Genomic DNA, 19480 nt, shown 5'->3' on the forward strand with positions numbered 1-19480 from the left:
GCCCCTGTTGGGAGGGATCAGCATGTTTCTAGAATCCTGGAGGCCCAATAATAGGCTCCTGCTGCCTTGTAATAATGATATTAAGCAATGCAATTTCAACATTTGCAGGTATTTTGTCATTATCAGAATCCCCTCTTGGAGAAAAAAAAGACGTTGGAGTCTAATTTCTCACACACACAGAACAGAGAGTAGCCTGCAGCATCGCAGACCTCCTCTCACCGAGCTCCACCACACGGTGGCCCTGTGCCTCTCCTTCTCGATGCTCCTCATCGCCTCCGCCACTGTCAAAAGCTCAGACTCGCTCCCTCCTCCCTCCTCCCTCCTCCCTCCTCAACCCACCACCCCCTCCCCATCCTCCTCCCTCCCTATACTTCCACTCCTTCCTCCCGTCGCGCTGCGCACAGCCACAGACGCTCCTCCAGCTCCGTGCAGCCCCGGTGCGAAGATGGTTGGCGGCTTGTGTGCTCGCAGGTTGGCCCGCCGGTCTCGGTCCGCCCTGATAGCTGCCCTCACTGTGCTGCTGGTGCAGACACTGATAGTGTGGAACTTCAGCAGCCTCGACTCCGGCGAAGACCGGGAAAACGGAGGCTCCAACGTGCGGGAGAAGAGGGACCGGGTCGCGGGCAACAAAGCCGCTGGCAGCGACTATTTCCAGCATGGGCTCCAGCAGCGGCAGCGGCAGCATCTTCAACCGCCCGGGAAGGGGTCGTCTCGCCACATACAGCAGCCGGTAAGACAGACGCGATGTATTCTTATCATATCACCGCTAAAAAAGACACTGTGTCTCGCCGGGGACTTAAGCCTTGAGGGATTGGCAGGCAGGTCAGAACATCTCCAGTTTTCGCGTTTGGGAGAAAAGCCCACGACCGGGGCCTCAAAATGAATAAATGTGTGACTGTTGTCACTTGAACGGAGGCTGCAGCGTAGGAAATGATAGGGTGTCTGAGCAAGACAGATGCAAGCGAGCCCTGTTTACTCTCGAGCATTCTCCACTGAATGCTCGCTGAAGACAGGAGCCACATTGCGCAGTTTGAAGCCCAGACTCCAGCTTAAAATGTCAAATAAGCAGGGCATGACATCTGAACTGAGCGTAGTTCACTCCAGTGCAGAATGATGATAGCAAACCAGGGTGAATCCTTCCTTAAGATGCTAGGTGAGAGGGTGCCTTAATAGCAGATTCCCTGGCTGGGGTTGTAGCCCTTACCTGTCATGGTCTATTTGATATTTCAAGTCAAATACATTAGCTGCATGGCTCAGCAGCACTGTTTGAGCGAGGCCAAATTGAAACATAACCCAATTTGCAGAGTTGTTTTTGATGAGCGTACAAAGATTAGAGTCCTCTGTTGTCTGTGAAAACACAAACAGTTTGATTGCTAGTGGCAGCATGAGATGCAAAGGTCAAGATGGTTATGATTGTGGAGCCAAAGCGAAAATACAGACTTGCATATAATGAATAAATTAAGTTAAAGATGGCTTGTGCTCCTTCAAAAGTAGAGGGGATGTAATGCCATGCTTTGCTTATTGAGCATTTAGGAATTGGCTTCCCCTAAAAAAAAAATCACAACCTTATCCCTGCAATTTAAATTCTCCAAAATCGTACATTTGCCCGCGTGGTCTCTCAAGCCCTTTGGCTCTTGCCCCTACAGAAATTGGACATAGTTGTTCCTGGCAAGTGTGCCGCGCTTTCCCCTTCTTCCCAAAGATGCCGGCCATTCAAGTAGAGCCTACTCCTCTGCCACAGTGCAACCAGTAGATAACCGGCTGTGGTGTAGCATGATACACTGTGGCCCCTGCCAGTCACTCTGAGCCTTGCACTGTATCATCTGTCTCCTCCGCAGGTTTCACAGTGACTCACTCGCTTCTTCTGGTACCACTGTTTGTCTCACCTGACGGCGTCTCCACAGCACAAAGTCACATTAAGGATGGCTTGTATTTGTTGGAAAATCCTCTAAAGGAAAAATCACTGTAATATCACTATAATAGTCCAGCAGGGACTCATTAGAGAGTTTACAGTATGACACTTCAGGGTGTTATTATTTTCTGCATGGAATAACTGCAATAAGGATGACACATTAATTAGTAATGCAATGACATAACGGGAGGATCAGTCAGTCTCAGAATACGTCAACACCGGTTTGTCCAAATGTGTTTTGCTGTTAAGACACTCTAGATCTGCACCCATGACCTTTTTAGAAGAAAGGGCTTGCATCCTCCATCACCTCGGGGCACTTCACACAGCCACTATGCCAGTCAGTCCACCAGCCTGCCCGCCTGTCAGATTGTCAACCAGCGCTCAGTTCTGTACCCCCACGGACTCCTCACATTCAACTGGTCGCCCTGGGCCACATGCATTCCCCTCAACTGGTTAATCACTGCGTTTCTGTTCTTTCTCCCCTTGTGTGTGTTTCCGTCAGTGTGTGTGTGTGGCATGGCACGGCAGAGTTGACCAGCCTAAGGGTGACGCATATGCGCCAACTGATGCTATATCAGGCACCACGCCTGAGAGAGGGGAGAGCAGCACTTTGATCCAGAATAGAATGAGCCAGAAACTATAGTATGACAATGGCAGCATTTCTATGTTCTAACTTGTGTTGGACCAAAAACATTGTGCATAGCTTTGGATGTGTCATCACAGCAGGCCGGGGCTACAGATGTCATTAGTGGTGTCCCGCTGTGCCTCTCCAGGGAAATGCTGCGAGAGCGAAGATGTTGTCTTCTCCAGTCCAACAGACGCCACAGCTTGTTTTTCTCATCCAGCTGCCTTATGTATCTGAATCGCGTTTATGAGATGATTAACTGTGAGCGTTAAAGGGATTGTTTACCTCAAAATAAGTATTTTTCCTCTTACATGTAGTGCCATTTATCAATCTACATTGTTTCTGTTTTGAGTTTCAGTGTCGGAGGATATCGGTCGAGGAGATGTCTTCCTAGTCTCAAATATAATGGAACTACATGGCACTAGGCTTGTTTTGCAAAACATATATATAAAGAAATTAGACGGTTCACCCAAATATCCACATTTTAACCCTCTTACCTGTTTTGCTATTTAACAATCTAAATTGTTATGGTGTAAATTGCAAAATGTAGGAGACTGGATTCTCTCGAATATAATGATGGCACAAGTCCATCTAAAAACACTCAACAGCAATGTCTCTTTCCAGGAATCATGACCTGCAGAGTCAAGACATCCACAGATCATGTTGTGAGCTGTTTTTTGTAGGAAATGTTTGGTAATTTGTCTTTCTACCAAACGGAGCATGAGCCTTCTCAAGTAGATGCACACTTGCTTCTTCGAGGTGAGCTGGTGGGCGTTGTAGTTTGTCAGAGAGAAAATAGTTCCTACATGAAATTGCTCATAACAAGGTCTGTTTAATATCTTGAGTTAATTGGGCCTTATTTCTGGAAAGACACATTACTTTTGAGTTTTTACAATGTATATTTTTTGATTGCCATTATTATTTGTGAGAGTATCCACTCTCCAATTTACACCGAAACGATTTAGATTGTAGCACAACAGGTACAAGTTAAACATATGAATATTGGGTGAACTGTCCCCCTAATTCTCGGCTGTGGCAGATTGTTGCAGATTCCTCATTGGAAATATCTATTTCATGTAGGAACTATTTGTTTTGTACCAAACATCTTGTCCTTGTGTAAATGTACGCTTTTCTACTGAGCAATAATAAGTTTAGAGGGTGTAATTTGTTAGAAAGATAATTATTATATTCGAGAGAATCTCCAACGCACGCTACCAAAACAATTTAGATTTTTGTTAAATAGCACTAAGAACCTAATGGTTAAAAATATGGATTTTTAAGTCTTTTAAGTTTTGGCTGTGGCTACCTGTTTAATATTCCCAATCAGAAATGTCTACACCTAATAATTAGTCTGTCTTGTTTTGCCTGACATCAGTTGATGTCCCTGACATCAGTTGATGTCAGGCAATCGCATCGAAGTCATTATTAATAGGTGCTTATTAAGGCGGTCCTGGTTTACAAAAACTGTTCATGTGCCAGATTTGAACCAGCCTAATTCCAGCAGGAGTCTCAGTAATGCTTTAAAAATGCTCTGGCTGCGAGCTTCACATCTGGTTGTCAGCGGTTTCTTTCCATCTGCTGCTGGTAGTCATATACTGTCATGATCCCCAGGAGCCCAGCGGGTGGCCAGCTCACACATGTTGTAAAGAGTTTCCCTGTTACTCATGGCATTACATGTAACATTACCTCTGATGTACACATTTTCCATCGCACTGAGCTTTCCTAATGCTTCGGTTCAGAGGAAAATCCATGTGAAAATGCTCAGTTTTTTCGACATCTTCCCACCGTATGGTGATAATACATACATTGACAAGCTTAAATTGCAGAATATATTTAATATTTATATCATAGTTTATCATAAAGATGTTCACCACAGTTATTTTCCCACAGGCTCACTTGGCTTTGCTGCAGATGCAAAGACTGCCAGGAGATATATAACTTTAATAGTCTGAAACTGACAGAACATGTTGTTCAGTGTCAGAGAGAGAAGCGCCAGATTTAGAGAAGCAAAAAGTGGAATGAATTCAGTTTCCAGGGGTTTCTCATATGTGAGAGTAAATGGCCTGATATCAATGTTCTTTTGTAACTTTATACAACACTTATTATTGTATTGTGGTGGCATTATACTGACCACAATCAAAGTTTCTCAAGCTGTTTTTCAGGATTAAATGAGCACTTAGATGTTTGGTAAAGACCATCAGAATTAACATTAAGGGGATTGGAAATTAAATACATTTGGAAACGCTTCAGTCATGCTGGGATTATCGTTTACATTTGAACAAGTACAAAGAACAATGCACTGAACATATGTTTTGCATTTAGGAGCTTAACTGAAATTCATTGTAGCTTCCAGTCTATTCTCCAACCAACACCACAACCACCATGTGATTCACCCCACCATGATCACAGTGCTGACTCACCCAAACACCCAAAATCATGCACAGGATGTTATATACGTGGATGAAGGGAAGCAGCTCCGCACACCCACTTGCACATTTATAGTAACACACACATGCAACATCCTCTTTTCTTTTCTAAATATTAGAGTGCAAGCACAACAGGCTTTCAGACAATGTCATTTGTCAGGTTTGTATCCAAAAGTATTGCAAATGAGTCAGCAAATGAAAATGGGAAAACTGTTTGGTTCCATTTGCTGCAGTCGTATGATTTTAAGGATTTGAGTCGTCGAGATAAGCAAAAGTGCCAAATGTCTTTTCTAAAACCCATTAAGCGACAAGAAAATAGTGAAAACACATGTAGAAAACTCAATAGAAATATAACTTTTCTATTAATGTGTCAATGTGAGGAAGGTAACATCAGATCTGAATGGGGCTATTTTTCATTTGTTTCTTTGGAACAGAAGCTTCTGTGGCTGTTAAAGTCACATGGTTTATGTATTTTACATTGTATTTTTTTATTTAAATGTTAAGCCTTTTTTGGTATATACACAGGCTTTTGATGCACATACTCTTATGGATTATTTAATATAGACTTCTTCCCAAAGAAAGCAATTAGGCTACTGTTGTCTGCTTTGCCATTGTAAAATTTAGTAAAAAGCGGTCGGATAGCAATTAACAGACTGCGACAACATGGAGGTAATGATTTGAACACCTAAGATTAGAGAATAGTGGATAAAGGCAAGGTAAAATGCAACTTCATTACCTTAACGATAGCTTAATGTCAGTCAGGTATAGTAGCATATCAAAAATGTCAATTCTAAGCCAGTAAAAAGAAACGGTTCTTCTGATATATTTGAACGAAACACATTGTTATGTGTTTCGTTCAAATATATCAGAACCGTTTATTTTTCCCTAGGTTTCATTTATTCAAACTGGATTTAATGGCATTAACTGTCCTTATAATGTACTGTAGATATAATACAGAATACAAGTTTGCTATTGGCTGGTGTAACATTTCTTATGTCCAGCATTCCCCTTTTTTGTTCCCTCAAACCTGACCTTCACTTTGTATCAAAACCTCCTTTCTTACTATATATTTCCACACATTTTCCAAGTTCTCACATGTGTTCTTGGTAGCCACTTTAGCTGTGGAAATGGACAGGTAAATTGTCACTCCCAGAAAGTAAATCGCCTTTCAGTGCGAGCCATTTCTGCTTTAAACAGACCTTTGAAATACATAATTACAGTCCAGAGACACCCAGAAGATGCACTGTGATTTAAAATCTTAAACATCCGAATCATTACGTCAATAAAGTGTTACTTTGTATAACCTGTAATGAGGGAAAAGTAAAGTACAGCCTGCACATCAGTCCATCCATCTGCTGTGATTTCGCAAATAGGAGAGCTTCTTTTTCAAGTGCCGTTTTTATTTTTTTCACATGGAGGTGTGAACGTATTCAGATCTGAGGGAGGAAGTGCACATCTCAGACTTGAAAGAGACTCATCGAAAAACCCAACACACTTTGATGTTGAAGTGTAATTTGTATACATGACACCATCCATCTTCAAAAACCTGTAACAGGAAGACTTTTTATTATCATCATATTGCAGTATACTGTTAAAACAGTCATTTTATTTCACTGAGCTGATCATAGGCAAAAAAGTCAGCGCTAGTATGGAATCCCAAAACTCCACACTATGTTTAGTTTGTTGAATGATTTAGTACGTATCCATAGCAGCTCAAACATCACAACATGGACACTTCCCTGCGAAGCACTTCTTCGAGCACAGGTGCTGAAAGAACTTCAGGCCTCTTCAGTGTGGTATCCATGTAATCCATTTACAGCCTCTCTCTCTCCCTCACTGACATCCTCTGTCTCTCTATGCTGACTGTGTATAAACGGAGGAAGAACCATTTAACTATTCAACATGTGTCAGGATGTTAGAAATACTACAAATACACTCAGGAGCAGAAAACACGTTGGCATGACTCACACGGTCCTGCAAATAAGTTGACTCCTGCTTAGAAATTAGAGAAGAACAAGTTCTATTTTCCTATTATATATCTAATAGGGCAAATGGGTAAATGCATCATCAAGTTAATGGCAAACTATGTTGAAGGCTTAACGTCAACACAATATGAACAGTTTTAAAATAAAAATGGCTTGGAAGTAGAGAAGTCCGGAAGACTGGCGCTGGTCAAAATAATGAAAAAACTATTTTGAGTTTATCATGAAGTATTTTGGGATTGTCTTTTTCTTGACAGCTGACTGCAAAAGAAAAGACAATCCCACGATACTTCATGATAAGCTCAAAATAACTTTAAGAATCTTAACCCAGAAAAGCTTCTCTGGGTTAAGATTCTTTCAGTTGGATGTTTGGAGTAGAAATGGAAACTGCACATTTCTCTAGGTTTGAGAATTGTTGAAAATAATTGAGATAATCTAAGAGGACAACATAGAAAATACATTAATTACATATATATAACATATGTAACATTTCCCCATTTCAAAACATTGTATACCTTTTTTAAAGAATGAGAAGACAGGAGCTCTGACAAAGTAATCCGTGTGTACCTTGAGTACTTGACAGCTTTCAATGCTCGTTGCTAAAAGGGTTGTATTTGTAAGATATGTTTTGTATCCAATACTGAATTGGGAATTTTACAAAGTCAAAATGTTTATATTTTATTACGTTAGAATGTGTCACTTAATGTCACATGTTGCCAACTTAACATGAAGTGGATATTTCATCAACAGAAAACCATGTGAGGAATCTTCTCTGCTTTATGTAATTGAATTGTTCTGGGTTCACACCGTTGGTTAAACAGTACAAGCAATTTGAAGATATCACTTTGGGAAATTCTGATATGCTGATTTTACTTTTGATGGCGTCTTATTGATTGAAAGATTAATGAAATCCAGCGCTTGAGCTCTATTTGCAGTTCTCCTGTCATATTTAAATGAAGTCTTTCTGTAACAGAAACCTGCAGATTGAAAAAATAAATCAACATAAGGTTTCACCATAGTTCATTCACTCATTGTATTGCTTCATTAGGTGTTCTGAGTCGATTAATCAACAAGTTGGACGTTTTGGTGTTAGTCAACAAAGGTTTCATTAGTGAATGAGTCATTTTTTTAATTCTTTTTTTCTTGCTGAATGACCTATTTCCACAAAGGTATGATCTTTAATAAACAAAAGATTCAGAGTTGTGCTTATGCAGGATTCTTTGTGGAGAAACGTACTCAAATTGAGAAAAAGCATATGAGGGTAAGTTGACTTCCTTAAATCGAGGGAACCCCTAGTTTTGATGTTGGCGGATAGCATGTCCCCTCCTCCCATGTTTTTCCATAATCTCCGCCTATTAATTTGTCTGTGCGTTTGTAAGCCCAAATCCCATTACTTCAACAGAAATCCGAACATGCAAATGTTACAACAGGGGCGAGGAATGGATAAAATGAACTCTGGCCTTTTTTGTACAGTTACAAACTAATGTGCATGTCGGAGTGGGGCTTAAAAAACACACAGTTTAGTGTCCTCTCTACTCAGTGTGACTGTGTACGCCTGCATGTCTGTTTGTGCTCAGCGTGATGCCTTTGTATGCCTCATCTGTAACATTTCAAAATCAAAGATCATAAGCACCGTTCATCTCTCTCCTGTCAAGTCTATTCAAACAAAACTCCCCATTACCACCAATTAGAGTTTCTCCATGTCAACTACTACAGCCTGTACCCCCCCCCCCCCCCCCCCCCCCCCACCACCACCCTCCGGCCGACAATCTTCCCCTCATCCACGCCGACGTTACAGATGGTTTCATTCCCCAGCACATTAATAACGCATCATCCAGATGAATGAAGCTATATAATACCTAGCGTTGCCAATAATCCCAAAGGTAAGAGGCTTAGCAGACAGCCCAGAGAGAGAGAGACGAGGAAGACGAGGAAGACAATGCTGGTGGGGAGCAGAATTAGTTTTATCTTAAGTCGGGTATCCATGATCCATGTTGATATTTAGTGCGGAGCTAAAAGCCTGTACACACACACAGGTTTGGACCAGACCACCACATGGAGGGGTTATTAGGCCAATGGCTCAACTCCCCTGCTGTTTAGCAGTCGCAGGGTTATCCCGTTAAATAGATCTACTGTATTTTTTAAATGGAGATCAGTGACAACTGCTGCAACACACGTGAAGTTCAGAATGTAACATTTATCATTATAACTAAAAAGAAATGTTTTAAAAAATACGTTTACTTAAAGGATGCTTTTGTACATTTATTGAAGTGTTTTGAATTTTAATGAGATAATTGTAACCTTAAACTTTGATTCATCTCTTGGTTTTTTAATGTACAGTATATTTAACTTTTATTTGTTCCGTTTTTTTATGTGGTTTTAGTTGTTGTGGGCCACCAGGGTTTCAAATGGACTGGGTGCTAACTCTAAGGAACAGTTATTAAACAAAGAATAAACAAGAATGCGAGAAATGAGACGCAGGGTACATCATGATGGGCTTTTTATTTTTAAACCCATGCACACGCCATGTGTCTCAGAGCATAACCTGAACTGAAAAAAAGAATATTAACTCTGTTTGAACTCTGAAAACTAAATGTTAACATCCACAGCTTCTTATTGTGTGTAACAATTTCCTAAAAAAACATAACAAACTGACAAAGTTAAACCAGTGTTGTCAATTTGTGAAATCACCACCGCACATTCCTGCTGAAGTGTCCTATCATTAGGGTTAGGCTTGGAAACGTTGAAGTCAGAAAGCTTGCGTTACGAACTGAAGGCGTGGAGTTCGAACCCCAGGAAGACCACCAGCCTTGAAGCCATTTTAACATAGTCGCCAAACTGAAGAATTACACCTCCTATGTCATTGGGTTACAATATAGACTTGCATTGCAATAAGTCATATTACGAGTATGAACACTTAAATAGCCCTTTCATCAACAGGTCAAGAGTTGCAGAATTCACCGACGTTTTTTTACATGTTGCTGTTCATGTTAATGGCAACAAAAAGTGGCTGTGAGGCAGGTTAAGGAAATTATTGCGGGAGATCGGGGTAACTTTATACTCGGCAAGATAAACTGGCTTCATGCACGATTGAGCAACTTTTATAGGAATGACCGGGGTACCGCCTCCAACCCTATATCCAATTCTGTTTTTACATCCATGGTGGAGTTGGAATGTCATGACTGCTACCAAACTAGAGACGGCCATACCAACGTAAGGCTCCAGTGGCTTTATAGAAATTGTAGAATTCAGCATTATAATCACTTGCCCATTTTCCTTTTAAACTGTCTTTAACTGAAACATCTCCTTCAGATATGAAAAGGCTTGAAAGGGCTTTTAAGTTCAATAGTTGAAAGTACATTCGACTACATTTCAAAGCATTAAGCTGAATCTCTAATTATGCCTAGCAAACTCTGTATAGAAAACTCCCCTTAAGCAAGACAACAAATGTACTGCAGCTATAAAACAATCTCACACAAATCTGTATTTATAGACAGCAGAGGGGCTATCAGTAGTTAGTGCAATGTTTTATTGATAGTATTTTGATACACGATTTCCATAGAGACTTGTTTTCTAGGTTTTGTTTCCTATAATGGAACATAAGTGAGTTTTCTCATTATGGTGAGAGCTGTCGTCTGCGCGGTGGGACATTCTGAGAAGCTGCGCTATAGTGCTTTTATATCAGGTCAGATGTAGTGGCAGTCATATATCCGTTTTGTTGCATATTTTAAACCCCTGTCACATTGGAATGGTTTCTATAGCGTCTATATTGTACCGCCTGTAGCAGTGGCTGTGAACTGACTTCTTTAGGGGATCATTTGACAGTGGGAAGTGTGTTTGTCTCTCAACCGTAATGGTCACATCACTTGACAGCCTCATTGTTGGAGGGAGTGTACGGCAGATTGCCCAGTTCTCTGAAAAATGCTGCAGTGCCGCTACATTGACATGCAACATGCGGATCCACATGTAACACCCAAATGCACATGAACATGTAATCACACCCACACAGACTAATGACACTGAGCGTGAGCCACTGCCTTGCTATCTCCTCCTCAACACACCATGAACTAATCCCCATGTATTGTGTTATTCTAATAAGACAGGGGAGTTTGTGACAGAAGCAGAAAAGAGTACGTGGCAGTATGGGTGATGACACGTTGGCTGGGTAGAGATAGGGGCGATCCGGCCTGTCAGGGAAAGCTTTTGTCCTTCCAGTCCCGTGGAGCAAGAGGAGAGGAACTGACAGCAGCGCTTTTCTTTCTTTCTCCTCCTCCTCCCCCTCCTCTTCCTTTTTTCTTTCTTCTCACTACTGGAGCTGAATGCCAACATCCCAGAAGACTTGTCTCTATCTATGATTAAGAAAGAAAGTGAGAGGAGAAAGGAAAAAGAGGACATAGAGACAGGCAGAGAAAGAGATACATATACGCGAGACGCAAGACAGCCAGGGGAAGAAATGTTTGGGGGGAAAAAAAGAAAAGATAAACGTCTCATCCCTTTTACAAATCCGACGTCGACTCAAATCCCGGCGTAATCCTCAGGGGAACCCGGTTTGGTTTGAAGGCTTGTTAGTGTAGCTCAGGCCCGGCTGGCAAACACCGTGGAGACTGTTTCTTGGAGTCCAAACGGCCTCCATGCAGGTCTGTAATTTTCCCCTCGGTTGGAGAAGTTTAGGATTTTGGAGGTTAGATGATGCCAAGACACTGATCAGGCTGGTTTAAGGTTTTATTCTCTGATTGAGGATCACTCTGGAGAAGAATGGTTGAGGGATTCTGCTCAATAATCCCAGTTGTCCACTTAAAACAGGTTTGGCTTCCACTGGTATAATGATCCTCTCTGAAGGACACTTGCTTCTGTTAGATATTTCTTTTGTATTATACACATCTGAATAAATTGATTCAGATTATCAGATGCTTTAAAAAAAGGAGAAACTTTGGCCAATTAATATAATCATCTTCATATGTGCAAAAAAACCTAATCGAAATGGACAACTGTCATTTACTGTAATTTTGTGTTAAATGTCTGGTCACTTTTTAAAACCATATTACTAGCTTTACTTAGTTGATCAGACAGTTTATGTTCCTGTGTGTCTCCTTGTATTTGGAAATGTGGGACCTTTGTTTAATACATGTATTCATTTTTGTAATGTTCCTCGGGCAAAATCACATTATTTTAGTATCTGATTGGTACAAACTCTCAAACTGAAAACCGTTTCAGCTGTCTTTTTGTCAAGTCAGCAGATAAGTCATCATGGCTTTCATGATAGTTATGTATAATTGCCGCTACAGACGACATCTTTCACATTTCTTACTTCACATTTTTTTACGTAAAAGCCAAGTTAATTAGTAAAGCTTCAAATGACCGGGTGATGAAAAAAAGTGTTCCTCCTACCTGTTGTGCGTTTAGTCAACAGGATTATTTTGGTATGAGAATGGAACCATATTGTACCTGGAATGTGCTGCTCAAAGTGGCTTGGAATCCGAAAGGTTGCCGGTTCAAGTCCCGAGTGGACCAACACCAACAAAAATACATTGTGTAGCTGGAGAGATGCCAGTTCGCCTCATGGGCTACTGCCGAGGTGTCCTTGAGCAAGGCACCATATCTCCTGCTACCTGGCGCTGGAAAAACTGGCAGCCTGTTTGCTCTGACACCTCTCCATAACAGAAATGCATGTGTTTATCAATGTATATTTATGTTTTCAGATCTAATGGGTCCATTTGAGTAAAATCCCTCAGTAGTAGTTTCTAATTGGCAGGTGACCCAAAATCCAAATGTTGTCCATTTGGTGTGAGTATGGAACTAGATTGCACCTGGATTGTGGTGCCAAAAGACAGAAAACAGCAATTCAAGATAATTCACGTACCTTGATGTAAAAAGAGTGACATTGATGTAATTAGGACAAATCTGTATTTTAATTGTTGGGGTTAACTGCACCTAAAAGGATGTTTAAAGGTTTGGTACCAGTTTTACGTGTTAGTGTTAAGTCTCCTGCTAAGATACCTAACTGCAGTAGTATTAAGCTGATGTTTGAACTGTAAGGTCATAGCTTTATAATTACCTCATATTTCACCCAGAACACACTCATGACATTAGTTACAGCCGTGTGTGAGAGAACCGCGGTTAGGGTCTGTGGTCAAGGTCGTGTTGAATAGTCCCCCGCCGAGAGGTTAGTGAAGCATTTGCCTCGGGGCAGCCACTGCAGCCACTTGGAGGGTCTAATCGAAATGTAGATGCACACACCTGCAAACATCCACACACATGCACACACACTCCCACGCACTCTCACGCACTCTTCAGCGTCCTCTCAGTGCTCGACACCTACAGAATGCATAAAATCATAAAATACATCCTGCATCACGAAAAACACTCACCCACACAATCTCGCTCTCGAACACACTCACATCTCAATTTCCCTGCTCCTTCCCCCCTTGGCTCATGAACAACACACACATACACTTTGAGAGTAAATACAATTATAAAGCACTCCGTGAACCACCAATAGCTGCTCTTCGGTATTCATGTTAAACCACCAGGGCCAGCCGGAGAGCTCATTACTGAACAGGTGTTTTCTCCAGCAGCAGTGCATTTAGATCCTGCCTGCTTCCACTTCGCCGAACGCCTCAAGGGTGAAGCTCGCCGGGTCTTAACCCAGACGCGTGCATTAACGCTGTCACATCCTTCTCCTTGACTACTTTCCTCACCCTCTTCATCCCTGCATGCTTCCACTCCTTCTCTCTTGTTCTTCTTCTTCTCCTATCTGGAGTGGGGCTGCCTCACCGCACTGCTGAGTCGTTCACCGGTCCTCCAGGCGCCACAGGCCTCCCAAATCAGCCTCAATGAGGAGCCCTGCAGAGGCTGTCGCCGCCGGGGAGAAATTGCGCTGTAATTGAGCTGCGTGATAATAATACGTTCTTCTCTCTGATTTCCTACCAGCGGTGAATCATCAACACCATCATCATCGTGCCATCACATCAGCAACGCTCGGCAGACGATTGCATGCTACCGCCGCCGCTGCCGCCCGAGTTGACCCGCTCTCTCGCTCGATTCACCCTCCCTCCCTCTCTATCGTCAATTGCACTCGTTCCACTTGTTTTATTCCCATTTCCTCTCTCTTTCACTTCTTCTCTCGCTCCGTCCTCACCACTCCTCGCTCCTCTCATCTGGCTCCAACCATCCTTACCCGTTTCATTTGATTGGGAGGCGTGCCTCAGAGGTATACAGAAATTACAAACAAAAAAGAAAAGTGTGTAGATGGAGGGGGGAGGGGCAGAGGAAGAGAAGATAATTACCATGGGTGATTATGTGAGCACAATGTCAAACGCCTTTTTGCTGCGTTCTTAAGGCATTCAGGCAACATTTCTAATGCAACAGTTTTAGTCTTTTTACCACAAAATGAACAGAATGCTTATAAAGGGCCCTTATATGCTTTTTGGGGTTTTCCCTTTCCTGAAGAGTGTTATATAGGTTTTTTGTGAATGTAAATGGTCTGTAAAGCAGGGGTGGCAAACTCATTTCAGTTAAGGGGCCACATACTGCCCACTTTGATCTAAAGTGGGCCGGACCAGTAAAATCATAGCATAATAACCCACAGGCCCTATAACGACAATATTTCTGTTTAAGTGCAAATAAGTAGGCTACAAGTACATTCGGAAAATGTCCACATGTAATGAGACGCAAAACGTTATGAACAAACTGACATTTATTAAGAAAAAACAAGTGCAATTTCAAGTGCTACACATATGTTCTTTACAACAGATCACAGTTTCCACCTGAACTGACTCACCACAAAATACAAATAAAAACGTGGGAGCTATTAAGTGAGGAGTTTGAGTTACCCCCCTTGCCTTGAAGATATAACATTTCTATATTTTAAAAAGAAGTTGGGCAGTGCCACATCAAATCAAACTATTGTTTGCCTAATGCAGCTGCTGATTGACATTATAATACACAATGTTCTATGACATAATAATATAACATGTTCAAATATTTCAGTAGGTTCTTATTTTCACGTCACTGATTAATTTGCTCCTGAAACTTGACATATTTTAGCCCTCACAATGGCATCAATATCAGGCTTAAAATCCTGACTAGCAGCCAATTTAATGAGTTCATTCAGGCACTTGTGTGTGAGTCTTGAGCGCAGCTTTGTTTTAGTAATGTTCATTACAGAGAAAACCTGTTCACAAAGGTAGGTGGTCCCAAACATGCTCAAAACTTTTGCTGCCAGGGCTGTCAATTTGGGGTATCCTGGCAAAAGATACCGATAAAATGTGCCCAAGTCCGATGAGGCAAATTTGTCCTTTAAATCCTGATCACATTGTAAGTCGATTATCTCAAGTTGTATGTCGACGGGCAGATCCGCAGCCTTAACTGCAAATGGCGAGCGAAACACTGCAAACTCTGTCTCAAGCTCACCAAAGACCTGAAACCGCCGCTCAAACTCCCGCAGCAATTCCGTAATGTTGTCTTTGTACCGACTCATGTCAGCAGTAACTCCGGTCATATGCACATTTCTTAGATGAGGGAAATGAGCAGGGTCACCACTTGACAGCTGTGTCTCCCACAAAGCCAGCTTCAACTTAAATGCGCGTATGCTGTCATAATATTCTGTGACAACTTTTTTGCGACCTTGCATCGTTATATTCAGATTATTCAAGTGCTCTGAAATATCCACCATAAATGCAAGGTCCTGCAGCCATTCTGGGTTTTTTTAATTCATGCACTGGCTTACCCTTTTTCTCCATGAACTGTCCAATTTCCTCGCGTAGATCAGAAAAACGCTTCAGCACGGCACCTCGGCTCAACCACCTTACTTCAGTGTGATATGGTAGGCTACAGGTGATGTCTTTATCACTGAGGAGGCTGTCGAACTGACGGTGATTCAGCCCTCTGGCTCGGATGAAATTAACAGTTTGGACAACCACTTTCATGACGTGATCCATTTTTAACGTCTTGCAACACAATGCCTCCTGGTGCAAAATACAGTGGAATGTCCAAAAACGATCTCCTCCATTTGCTGCTTGTACTTTCTCCCTGAATTTCGTGGCAACACCTGCTTTTTTCCCGATCATTGATGGTGCGCCGTCTGTAGCCAGACTGACAGCACGGGTCCAGTCCACTCCGACCCTGTCCAGTGCTTCAACGAGAGCGCTAAAAATGTCATCCGCTTTAGTGGTGTCTGTCATAGGAACCAACTCAAGGAACTCTTCGGTGACCGTCAAAGTCTCATCTACACCACGAATGAATATGGCCAGTTGAGCAACATCTGTAATGTCAGTGCTCTCATCGATTGCAACTGAAAATGCTACGAATGACTTGACTTTTATTTTTTTCTGGCTATCCAAATCTGCTGAAAGATCGGCAATCCTATCCTTCACTGTATTCCTCGTTAGACTAATGTTGGAAAAAGCCTGTCGCTTCTCAGGACACACGATTTCTGCAGCCTTCAGCATGCATGTTTTCACAAACTCACCCTCAGAGTATGGCTTTGAGGCTGATGCTATTTCGTTAGCAATGAGATAGCTGGCTTTCACGGCTGCGTCACTTATATCTCGGCTCCGGGTAAAAACGGCCTGTTGTTTCTTTAGACCTGATAGCAGGTCATTTATCTTTTCTTTTCTCCGTTGTCCTTGCAAGCAGTCGTATTTCTCTCCATGGTGAGTCTCATAATGGCGGCGAATATTATATTCTTTGGGCACAGCAACTTGCTGCGAACACACCAAGCATACAGGTTTTCCATTTACCTCTGTAAAAAAATAGGATGCGGTCCATTTTTCTTGGAAAACTCGGCACTCCGTGTCCACTTTTCTCTTTTTTGACAGAGACATTTGGGGATGAGAGTGTCAGAGGTTATTGACTGCAATCACTACTCTTACTCATCACTTTTTTTACAGTCTGGCTGCGCTCTCACTGGTACCGGTGCGGTAGTGCGCCCACTAGTGGAAGGATTCAAAATAGCAGGTTTTTTTCCCTCCTCTCATACAGTAGCCTACTTAGCAAAATCCTTCAGCTCCGTGGGCCAAGCTGGAATGCCTCCCGGGCCGGATCCGGCCCGCGGGCCGTATGTTTGCCACCCCTGCTGTAAAGGCTAATATCCCCAAGTTCCCTCCAAAGGGAGTTCCACACATCTGCTTCTATATGCTAAGGGGCGGGACATCTCTAAACGGTTGGCCAATCACAACAAAGATGGCCAGCTAACCAATCCGAGCAGACTGGGCTCTGGTTTCAGACAGAGGGTGAAAAGAGGTGCTGCAGCACAGGCAGTATGAGCAAAATAAAGACTTTTTGAACATTAAAGCATGGAGACATGACACAGTAGATGCACAAAATACAAGTATGTACCTGAAATTAGCATAATATGGCTCCTTTAAACACTTTCAACCTTTGTTCTTGTACCTTCACTATTGTGTTGCAAAATATGTTCTTGTTCATGCATTCCCACATACACATAACACCTCCATAGGGCACAAAGGCCTCTGTGTTCTCCTTCAATTGCATTTCCAGCCAGTTTGTTAAAGGTGAGGGAATATGTGTGCTCATGTAAATGTGAGAAAAGATGAGAAAGAGTGGAATTGTAGCTGAGCAATTTTGGAAAGTTGGTCAAATTATTAAAAGCGGCCTTTGTGGCGTAAGGGGAAAAACTGAGACAGAGAGTTAATCGACTCGGAGAGTCAGATGTAAAGAGAAAGAGGTTAAAGGGAAGGGAGCGCTTGCCAAGACGGGTTTTAGACTTTGTGTGTGTTTTTGTGTGTGTATGTGTGTGTGAGCTACTATTATGAGAAGAGTTTACACATGGCTTTCAGAGCTTTAACCATCCTCATGAGAATTGCCTTGCCTTGCCTTTCCATAGAAGAGAACCATTAGGAAAATCATTGACTGCTTATTGGTGTCAGCACTCCATTTGTGTGTGTGTGTGTGTGTGTGTGTGTGTGTGTGTGTGTGTGTGGTGTGTGTGTGTGTGTGTGTGTGTGTGTGTGTGTGTGTGTGTGTGTGTGTGTGTGTGTGTGGTGTGTGTGTGTGTGTGTGTGTGGTGTGTGTGTGTGTGTGTGTGGTGTGTGTGTGTGTGTGTGTGTGTGTGTGGTGTGTGTGTTGTGTGTGTGTGTGTGTGTGTGTGTGTGTGTGTGTGTGTGTGTGTGTGTGTGTGTGTGTGTGTGTGTGTGTGTGTGTGTGTGTGTGTGGTGTGTGTGTGTGTGTGTGTGTGTGTGTGTGTGTGTGTGTGTGTGCGCCCCTCCCCGCCCCTCCTGCTCTTTTTTCTCACTCTCTCTCCCTTCCCAAATGGCTAGCTTCAAGATGGGGAGGGGGGTTAAGGCTCCTTTTTTGACTTCTCTCTTTGTCCTAAGGTTTCTTAACTGCTGTGTGTGAAATCCGATTCACTCCAGCAAATAGGCCTACAACAATCTTTTTATGTAACTCTCAGTTTATCCACAGGGATAAATGAATATGTGTTTTTTCTCAGCGGAGGGCCAGAAACAGCTCAATCTCGGCTCTTCTCCGGTAACTCTTATACGTGTGAAGTAATCTAGGCTTCTGTGAGGCTGATATGTGAGTACACCAACCACATACCATACATGTACATGCGAAATAGCAGCATTAAGCTTGATGTGTATTCATTAGTATTAGCCTCCTGCATATATGCACGTGTTTCCGGAGGTATATGCAGACATAATTGTCTTAACTGCAGAGAAAGAGATTTGGTCAAGGCAATTATATTTCAGCCAGGGCACATCCGCTTGCTTAGCGGCTCAGTGTATTTGCCTAAAAGACACAAATGACTGCAATTTAACAGCAACAGATGAGGGCTGTAATGAGTTGGTAACTATTTGCCTGATGTGAGCGTGTTGCTCTAAGGTGGGAAGAATAATCAAAGGACTACATTTTCTGTGGCAGCAATGGAGATTAATGAACGTGGGGTTTATTAGCTTCTCAAAACTATTCTGCTCCGGTTTCTTTTTATTTCCACTTTTCCATTTTTTTGCTTAATATACCCGGTATAGAGCTTATATATTATTACTGCTGGAATTATTCGACACAATGGGGAAGTAGCTGGGTATAAAGGTGATTGGCAACATTAGCAAGAACATGTAGAGTTAGACATGTTCACATAGTGTTCTCATTTAAGTGAGAGTTTCACATAAATGAGCTCTAGCGGTGCTCGCACAGGAGCTTTTGTTACATTTGAATAGAACTATGCTAGCTGTTTACCCATGCTTCCAGTCTTTATGCTACGCTAAGCTATTCGACTTGGGCATGATAGCTATATTGCTTTACATATCCAACTCTCAGCAAGAAATAAAATACAAATATTTGGCAAGCTATTACTTCAGAATTGTTCACCTTGTCTTGATTATATTGGGGTCATATGAGTCATATGGATTATATTAAGGTTATAACCTTAACATACTGTACATCCTAAGGCAACATGTAAAACTAAGCGGTATGAACACAGCTTTGTTCAAGCTGCCATTGCTTGGATGAAGAAGTTATAGCAGCGTCGCACAGATGTATTGGAAGCATCTGTGTGACGGCTATTTAATTATTT

General features: G+C 42.2%; 1 protein-coding gene across 1 annotated transcript in view; it reads left to right on the forward strand.

Annotated features, from left to right (window-relative positions):
* Positions 1-370: 370 nt before the first annotated feature.
* The window catches only part of LOC117537260 (xylosyltransferase 1-like), a 103553-nt gene continuing 84443 nt past the window's right edge, over positions 371-19480 (forward strand). Inside the window, 1 exon segment of the mRNA XM_034202428.1 lies at positions 371-730. Coding sequence (XP_034058319.1) covers positions 446-730 — 285 coding nt within the window. The 5' untranslated portion in view covers positions 371-445.

The sequence above is a fragment of the Gymnodraco acuticeps genome, unplaced genomic scaffold (assembly GCF_902827175.1).
Source record: "Gymnodraco acuticeps unplaced genomic scaffold, fGymAcu1.1, whole genome shotgun sequence".
In the NCBI taxonomy this organism is placed as follows: domain Eukaryota; kingdom Metazoa; phylum Chordata; class Actinopteri; order Perciformes; family Bathydraconidae; genus Gymnodraco; species Gymnodraco acuticeps.